Raw genomic sequence first — 9,742 nt, forward strand, 5'->3', positions numbered from 1 at the left:
GGCCATGAATCTTCCTTGGAGTAATGGTCAAGTTATCGCATCCTCCCACTGCCACTTCTTTCAAGGATTCTGCTCCCTCAATGCCTGGTATCTCCTCTAGCCTTTTGCAATATGTAAGCTTTAATGTTGTCAAAATTTTCAGCCTTGAAAAAGCCGGTAGTTGTGCCAATGAATAACATTTTTCACAATAAAGTTCAACCAAACTTGAGGGAAGCTCTGAGAGGTATTCCAACTTCTCGCAATGAAAAAAGTTTAATATCTTCAAGTTTTTCAAGTCTGACAGATCTATTGGGAGCGATTGAAGCCTCTCGCCAGACATTTTCAACTACACTAAATTCAAGAGCATAGAAAAATCTTTAGAAAACTCTGAAATACTTGTTTCTTCTAGGTAAATGCAATGCAAACACCTCATTCTCCACATCAACCTGGGTAGCTCCACTAGTTTATGGCTATCCTTCGCATCTAATACCTCAAGCCCCTCTCCATCATCATCATCATCATCATCATCATCATATACCTCAAGCTTCTTTAATAGTCCAAACTCATCAGGTAATTCCTCCATCCCTGAAACACTACGCAATTGGAGCTTCACCAAAGATTTCAGATCACCAATGGACTTGAGAAACTTCTTAAATGAGTTGCAATATTGAATAAAACGCATTTTGAGGGAAATGTTGGAAATGCTATCTGGGGGTTGTTCCAACTTTGTACTTGAAAATTCAAGCTTGGCTAGAGATTTTAGATCACCAATGGACTCAGGTAACTTCTTGAGTGTTGAACACTCTGTGAGAATAAGTTCTTTGAGAGAATTCAATTTGGAAATGTTGTTTGGGAGTTCTTCTATTTGTGTCCCCTGCAAATCAAGCCCGACTAGAGAGTATAGATCACCAATGGACTCAGCCAACTTCTTGAGTGATGAGCAGTCCCTGAGAATAAGTTCTTCAAGAGAACTCAATTTGGAAATGCTGTCTGGGAGTTCTTCAATTTGTGTCCCCTGCAAGTCAAGCTTGACTAGAGAGTTTAGATCACCAATGGACTCGGGCAACTTCTTGAGTGATGAGCAGTCTCTGAGAATAAGTTCTTTGAGAGAACTCAACTTGGAAATGTTGTATGGTAATTTTTCTATTCGTGTCCCCGCCAAGTCAAGCTTGAATAGAGAGTTTAGATCACCAATTGAATCGGACAACTTCTTGAGCGATGAGCAGTCCCTAAGAATAAGTTCTTCGAGAGAACTCAACTGGAAATGTTCTCTGGGAGTTTTTCTATTTGTGTCCCCTGCAAGTTAAGCATGACTCGAGAGTTTAGATCCGTAATGGACTTGAGCAACTTCTTTAGTGATGAGAAGTCCCTAAGAATAAGTTCTTCTATTTGTGTTCCCCACAAGTTAAGCTCGACTATAGAGTTTAGATCACCAATAGACTCAGGCAACTTCTTGAGTGATGAGCACTCCGTGAGAATAAGGTATTTGAGAAAACTCAACTTGGAAATGTTATCTGGGAGTTCTTCTATTTGGGTCCCCTTCAAGTTAAGCATGACTAGAGAATATAGTTCACCAATGGACTCGGGTAACGTCTTGAGTGATGAGCAGTCTTTGAGATTAAGTTCTTCGAGATAACTCAACTCGGAAATGTTGTCCGGTAGTTCTTCTAATTGTGCCCCCTGCAAATCAAGATAGACTAGAGACTATAGATCACCAATGGACTCGGGCAACTTCTTGAGTGATAAGTAGTCCATGAGAATAAGACTTTTAAGAGAATTCAACTTGAAAATGTTATCTGGGAGTTCTTCTTTTTGTGTCCCCTACAAATCAAGCTCGACTAGGGAGTTTAGATCACCAATGGACTTGGGAAACTTCTTGAATGATGAGCAATCCTTGAGAGTAAGTTCTAGAGAACTCAACTTGGAAATGCTATCTGGGAGTTGTTCTATTTGTGTCCCCTGCAAGTTAAGCTTGACTAGAGAGTTTAGATCAACAATGGACTCGGACAACTTCTTGAATGATGAGCAGTCCATGTGAGTAAGTTCTTTGAGAGAACTCAACTTGAAAATAATGTCTGGGAATTCTTCTATTTGTGTCCCCTGCAAGTAAAGCTTGACTAGAGAGTTTAGATCACCAATGGACACGGGCAACTTCTTGAGTGATGAGAATTTCGTGAGAATAAGTTTTTTGAGAGAACTCAACTTGAAAATGCTATATGGGAGTTCTTCTATTTGTGTCCCCTACAAGTCAAGCTTGACTAGAGAGTTTAGATCACCAATGGACTCGAGCAATTTCTTGAGTGACGAGCAGTCCATGTAAATAAGTTCTTTGAGAGAACTCAACTTGAAAACAATGTGTGGGAGTTCTTCTATTTGTTCCCCCCGCAAGTCAAGCTTGACTAGAGAGTTTAGATCACTAATAGACTTGGGCAACTTCTTAAGTGATGAGCAGTCTATAAGAATAAGTTCTTCCAGAGAGCTCAACTTAGAAATGTTATTTGGGAGTTCTTCTATTTGTGTCTCCTGCAAATCAAGCTCGATTAGAGAGTTTAGATCACCAATGGACTCGGGCAATTTCTTGAGTGATGTGCACTTCCTGAGAATAAGTTTTTTTAGAGAACTCAACTTGAAAATGCTATTTTGGAGTTCTTCTATTTGTGTTCCCCACAATTCAAGCTCGACTAGAGAGTTTAGATCACCAATGGACTCGGGCAACTTCTTGAGTGTTGAGCACTTCCCGACAATAAGTTTTTTGAGAGAACTCAACTTAGAAATGCTATTTGGGAGTTCTTCTATTTTTGTCTCCCACAAGTCAAGTTTGACAAGAGAGTTTAGATCACCAATGGACTCGGGCAACTTCTGAAGTGATGAGCAGTGCCTAAGAATAAGTTCTTTTAGAGAATTCACATTGAAAATGTTAATTGGGAGTTCTTCTATTTATGTTTCCCGCAAATCAAACTCAACTAGAAAGTTTAGATCACCAATGGACTCGGGCAACTTCTTGAATGAGTAGCACTCACTGAGATCAAGTTCTTTGAGAGAACTCAATTTGGAAATGTTGTCTGGGAGTTCTTTTATTTGTGTCCCTCGTAAATCAAGCCTGACTAGAGATTTTAGATCACTAATGGACTCGGGTAACTTTTTCAGTAATAAACACTCATTGAGATTAAGTTCTTTGAGAGAACTCAACTTGGAAATGTTGTCTGGGAGTTTTTCTATTTGTGTCCCCCACAAATCAAGCCTGACTAGAGAGTTTAGATCACCCATGTACTCGAACAAATTTTTCAGTGATAAACACTCAGTGAGATTAAGTTCTTTGAGAGAACTCAACTTGGAAATGTTGTCTAGGAGTTCTTCTATTTGTGTCTCCCACAAATCAAGCTTGACTAGAGAATTTAGATCACCAATGGACTCGAGCAACTTCTCGAGTGATGAGCACTCATTGAGATCAAGTTCTTTGAGAGAACCCAGCTTGGAAATGTTGTCTGGGAGTTCTTCTATTTGTGTCCCATGCAAATCAAGCTTGACTAGAGAGTTTAGATCACCAATGGACTCGGGCAACTTCTCGAGTGATGAGCACTCACTGAGATCAAGTTCTTTGAGAGAACTCAGCTTGGAAATGTTGTCTGGGAGTTCCTCTATCTGTGTCCCCCGTAAGTCAAGCTCGACTAGAGAGTTTAGATCACCAATGGCCTCGGGCAACTTCTGGAGTGATGTGCACTCTCTGAGATTAAGTTCTTTGAGAGTACTTAACTTGGAAATATTTTCTGGGAGTTCTTCTATTTATGTCCCCCACATGTTAAGCTTGACTAGAGAGTTTAGATCACTAATGGACTCGAGCAACTTAGCCAAGGATTTGCAAGCTTTAAGATCTAATCGCTCTAGGTGAGGAAACCATGAAAAGTTAGGGCATTGAGATAGATACTTCCAGCTCCTAAGGTTAAGAACTTTCAAGTTTTGGAACTATTGTCAAACAAATAGAATCATATTTGTGAACTATACATAAAATATAATAATCAAACGAGGAAAAAAAGAGTTAAATACTATACCATATTTTCATTTTGAGGCTCGATATTCCAAACTTGTTCAATAATGCCATCTGGATATGATAGGTCAAGAAGAACCAATTTCTTTTCATAAATTGATTGGTAGACAATCTGAAATATTAAACTTGAACGAAGGAAGGCAATAAATGTCTCATTTGAAGAATTTTAAGCTAAGATTGAGAAATCGTAGGTTGGACATCATCTCAAAGTGTTCATTAGTTAAACACAATTCCTTTGGAACGTCCTTTGGAATGATCATGCCTTGTATCATGTCAGTTCCCTATAATAGAAAATAAAAAAATTAAATGGGAATTGGTGGGCAATAAAACCAAAATAAAAATGAAAATAAAGGAAAGGGAATATCCCATATCAATTAAAGTGTCATAGTAGAGGTAGTGGAGTGTCCAAATCACTGTTCAAAATAATTTCACACACACAAAGAGAGAGAGAGAGAGAGAGAGAGAGAGAGAGAGAGAGAGGCATTTGCTTAGGTTATACTTTATTCCCTTCTAATACTTTTATGACATCTTTATGAGACCATAACCTACTACATTTACCTGGCTCCATACGATTTTCTTCTAAGACAATTTCCCTTCCCATGTCTTGAATCTGATCATGCATCTTCAAGTGATATTCACCGTATTCACCAGCATATTCTTCAAACCTTAGAAGGGATCTTTTAATTAATCTGTCTATTGCTGATTTCGGATAATAGCCACAAGCTTCCCAAAATGAAATTATAGTTGCTTCCTCCCATCCAATGAAAAAGCATACAGCATCAAGAAAGATAGCTTTCTAAAAATAGTCTTCTAGATTATCATAGCTTATCCTTAACCTTCTCTGGACATCTTCGTGAGGAATTTCTTTCAATTTTTGTAATGTACTTTCCCACACTTCTTTGCTGCTTATGTCCGACAGGTAAGACCCAATAACCTCTAGAGTCAAAGGCAATCCTCCTGAATAGTGTGCCAGATCATGTGAAAGTTTCTTATAATCTTCAAGTGGTTTTGGTCCTTTGAAAAGGCAAGCAAACTAAATAGTTGAAGAGATTGCCAAAGATATAGCTCTTGAGGCCTGTATATTTTATCTCTATCAACTTCAGCAAAATTCAAAATATGTTTGTCTCTGGTTGTTAATATGACCCTGCTTCCTTGACCAAACCGATTGAGTTCACCAGCCAAAGCATCTACTTGTTCTCGCTTTTCCACGTCATCAAGAACAACAAGAACTTTTTCTTTACAAAGTCTTTGTAGTATAAATTCTTTCCCACTATGATAATTAGTTATGCCATAGTCTTCATTGAAGATATCTTTAAGAAGTCACTTCTGCAAAGACACAAGACCCATCCATTGTGTTGCATGTTCTCTAATATCTGAAAGAAAACAATGCCTATCAAAGTTTGCAAGGATGTGATTGTACACAGCCTTTGCAATAGTTGTCTTTCCAATGCCACCGAAACCACAGATTCCCACGAATTGAACATTCTCAGAACCAACATTTAATAAATATAGTAGATCATTTACACGGGACTCCATTCCAATAGAGTATTTACATTCAGCCAAGCGTGTGCTACTAACCAATTCACCTAGAACCCTTTGAACAAGTAATTCAACTAACTTTGCCTGATCCCTACAATCATTTCATATCAAAAGGAAAATCACCACAACAACTAATGAGATGAAAATATCTAGACAACATAACAACATGTAAATATAAAGTTTTTGACGAAATGGAAAGCATTCATAAATAAACACTAATGAGAACTTGGTGTATTAAAATTTGGAATATGTATTCTTATATACAAAGTATGGGGCATGATCATAATGAGACTACCTCTAGAATAAGTTTGTGGGATCAACACTTACTCAGTATGGTCAATAACTTCTCCTTTCAACTCCCCTACCACTCTCAAAGCTTCCCTCCAACTCTCTATGATATGGCGCTCGAAATTCTTCTCATGTTCTCGAAATGCTTCTTCAAAACTTCCGGTCTGATGCCAAACGTGCGATGGGTCAATACGGTAGAATATGGGCAGGACCTTTTGGCCGTTGGATCTGTGACATTGAACTATTTGAACAAGCTCCCACAGACACCATTTGCTATTTGCATAACCTTTAGAGAAGATAGGGATTGAGATTTTGAAACCCTTGATGGCTCTAAAAAGGGAAGGGCCAATGGCTTCTCCAATCCACAATTTTTCACTATCCATAAAGACATTGATTCCCTTATTTTTCATAAACAAGTTTAGAAAAGCAGTGAAGTGATTACGAGTATCTTCACCCCTACAGTTGAGAAACACATCATAACTAGAAGATCCAATTATAGAGGTAGCAGAGGAAGAGGAGGAAGCCCAATCTAGTGCCGCCATGAAGTAGATGTTCAAAGAGCTCTTTTCTCTCAGGTAGCCCTCTTGGTTTATAAATTTAGCTCTTTTCTCTCAAGTAGCTCTCCTGGTTTATAAATTTGTTCTTAGTAGGATGAATTGGACAGCTTAGAACCTTAAAAAACAAAAAAGTATTGGACTGCTCACCTGCCATTAACTGCTATACACGAACTCTGTTTATTTAAATGATATTAGCAGGCCTAGTGCCTATCCGGTCGGTAATCTAGCCTAGCTGAGCTAGAAGAGTGATGTCAACGGTTTTTTTTTATTTTTTGTGTTGGTTATATTAGCAAGCCACATCAAGTGGACACACTTTCTCAGTCGCTTCTTTTTTTAATTTTTTATTTTATTTTAAAATAATTGTCATCGTGTTTTCCTTACCTTGTTGAGTCTTGACCTTAAATATTTGATGAATGGATCTTTCCTAGATATCCTGACCAAGAACCTTCCTCTCTACTTTTTATTACTTTTTATTTTTAAAAAGCCTTGAAAAAAAAAAAAAATTTAAAGGTCTTCTCTTATTGATATTTATATATATATATATATATATATTGGTAAAATGAAATCTATTCATTAAAAATTGGAGGATGCACAGTTATTGGGCTAGAAGGCTCCTCTAGCTATAGAGTGGAATTTGACTATATTATTGTATACACTTTTGACAGAGTTTCTTACAAAAGAGTCAACAATAAAATTGATCTCCCTTAGGAATAAAATGAAAAGAACAAGTTCTAAAATATGATAATAAATGTAATATAACATGAACGACTAATTGAATCACTGGTGGACTGCTCGATGTTTCTCCGTCAAATAATTTATAATTATACTAATTATTATTATTATTATTTGAAGTTTGGGTTTCATTTACTTAATCTATCCATTCTCCTCTCTATGCAAAAGGGAGTGAATATGGAAAACCACATCAGGAATCTCCGGGGTAGATTACAACTTCTATACCCCAAAATGCAACTACATCGGATCATTAGAATCTTATGGTGCAGAATCATTGATGGAACTCTGGATTGTTATAGCTTGGATTGAGGTCATAGTAAATAGAAATGTCAATGGGTCCGGTTTAACGTGGAGTACTAGGCCCATCGCATCCCTAATTAGGCCATCTGTTGTCACTAAGATTGGCTTTGGGTTATAAAACATTAGGGGCACATCTCCCTCCTTAACTCACGGACCTCATCCTGGTTGCGTGAGGTCCCATTCATCTTTGATTCAACCCTGGCTCAGCTCAGCCCAATTCAACCTAATCCAACTCAACCCAACCCTAGGTCACATTAAGATATTACAGTCCAAGCCCCAGCCCTTCTATGCTCAACCCAACCCAACCCAACCCAACCCTACCAACCCTGATTGGGCCGCACAAGGCTGAAATGGTGCTGATTGACCTTTGGCATCCTCAAATTTTGTCATTATAAGGCTAGACAAGACAGGGCTAATCTTGTTTTTGGATCATACATGTACTACTGTACTATAATTATTTATAATAATATATTACAGGACCAATTTGGACCGGGCTCATTGTGAAGCCTCAGCCCACACCCTGCCGGACTCTATCAAGGAACTAAAAATTTGAACCCTAGCCAACCCATGCACTGTTGGGCTCAACGTGGGTTCACCAGGCCAAACTTGCACCCTTACCATAAATGTAAAGGTTTTGCGAAGGTCACATAACAGTTGATAAGGCTAAATTACATTTCCAATTTAAACAATGGCGCCATATAGGATCCCTTGGCATTGAAATTTGAAACTTATACTTGTTTTTGGGAGGTGGAAAAGAAAATTTAATTATCTAATAATTAATTGATGGCCAGGTGATGCGCATGACCATTAATTTTTTATTTTATTATATATATATTATTTTTTTTCCCTTTAAGAAAAAGATTCTCTTAACTAGCAAAATAGGATGGAATCTACTATGTCATCTCACACCCGTACATTATTGAGTGTTGGATGGGTATTCTGATATATGATCAATATGATGGGCGTGTGGGAGATTTCATCTTACCCCACTAGATCAGAGTACTTTTTCACTTTTACTAATGGATTGAACAATAGATTGTGATTGAACCAAGTTAATGTCTGTATGTCTAAAATAGGTTTGTTGAATATTAGTCTTGGCCAGCGTATTTAGATGGATCATAACAGCTCCATCACCACATCAGAAAAAAGAATTTCTGAAATTGAAAACTGAAAATTAACTATCAAGTTCATTGTTGGATTTGCCACCATCATTTGTTTATAACAGCTCCATCACCACACCAGAAAAAGAAATTTGGCTATGCTCGGTGTTCATTAGCTTCTAGTAGACTACCTGCCGCTTCCTACCTATGCTCATCGAATACTTATTGATGGAATTTTTAATGCTCTAACGAATGAGTCAGGTTGGGCAGCTGCTGTGATGTGTATTTGTCATATTGTGTACATCAACAAATATATATTGTTGAGATTATTATTATCTAGGCAAGAGAATATCTCCTGGCTCAGGTACATTTTTTTTTTTTTTTTTTTATAGGTAAATTGTATATATTAAGAAGAAAGAAAAAACATAAAAATATAGAGAAAGGCAACCCCTACAATTGTTTTTTGGGCAGGCCAAAAGAAAGGAGGAGAGGGCCTAAATCAAACAGGACAAACACTATATCACAATTCTTATAATATAGAAAGAAGCTTTAGCAATTGGGAAAGGATGCTATTAAAAAGTTAAGTAGCCCAATCTCGAGATCGAAGAAAATATGGGGCACTTTTCATGCGATGACTTGATAAGTTAAATAATAATAGTGCATAAGAGAGTTGAATCTGGCGCAGGTACATGTTAATGGGCATTCGTGGCTTTTGCATCAACATATATAGGGATCGAGCAATAGGAGTGCATGTGGAAGCATCAACAGTTGTGGGATTTCCATCTTTCATGTGGGGCAGGGCAGTCATTTCTTCTTCCCATGTGTCTTGGCATAGGAGACAAACTGCCTTTTATGGTTCTTTTTCCATTATAATTATTATAGAATGGGTAATTTACAGCGCCACCCCCTGGAGAATGCCAGTATTATAAGAACACCCCCTCTCTTTCACCAAATTAGACTCAGACCCCCTACCGTCAGTCACCGTTAAGAAAGAATTTGAAATGACATTTTTACCCTTTTAACTAAAACAAATAAACAATCATATTTTACCTTACCTCTCACTGCAACAGCAGATACCACTGGCAGTTCAGCTTCTTCTCCGGTCACAGGCAGCTCCGGTCACTGGCGGTTCAACTTCTTCTCCGGTCACTGGCGGTTCCAGCCTCTCTCTCGGCTGACTTGGGTTCTCTAAATAAAAAAAC

At 37.8% G+C, this 9,742-nt stretch overlaps 1 protein-coding gene across 1 annotated transcript; it reads right to left on the minus strand.

Annotated features, from left to right (window-relative positions):
* Positions 1 to 2,220: 2,220 nt before the first annotated feature.
* LOC122092869 (disease resistance protein RPV1-like) lies at positions 2,221 to 6,393 on the minus strand. Its single transcript, XM_042663174.1, has 7 exons — positions 5,891 to 6,393; positions 5,410 to 5,654; positions 5,079 to 5,319; positions 4,861 to 4,981; positions 4,583 to 4,775; positions 2,939 to 3,758; positions 2,221 to 2,857 (listed from the first exon to the last, which is right to left on the minus strand). Exons 1-7 carry the CDS (start codon positions 6,391 to 6,393, stop codon positions 2,221 to 2,223), a joined length of 2,760 nt encoding a protein of 919 aa, XP_042519108.1.
* Positions 6,394 to 9,742: the final 3,349 nt, after the last annotated feature.

This window comes from Macadamia integrifolia, chromosome 11 (assembly GCF_013358625.1).
Source record: "Macadamia integrifolia cultivar HAES 741 chromosome 11, SCU_Mint_v3, whole genome shotgun sequence".
In the NCBI taxonomy this organism is placed as follows: Eukaryota; Viridiplantae; Streptophyta; class Magnoliopsida; order Proteales; family Proteaceae; genus Macadamia; species Macadamia integrifolia.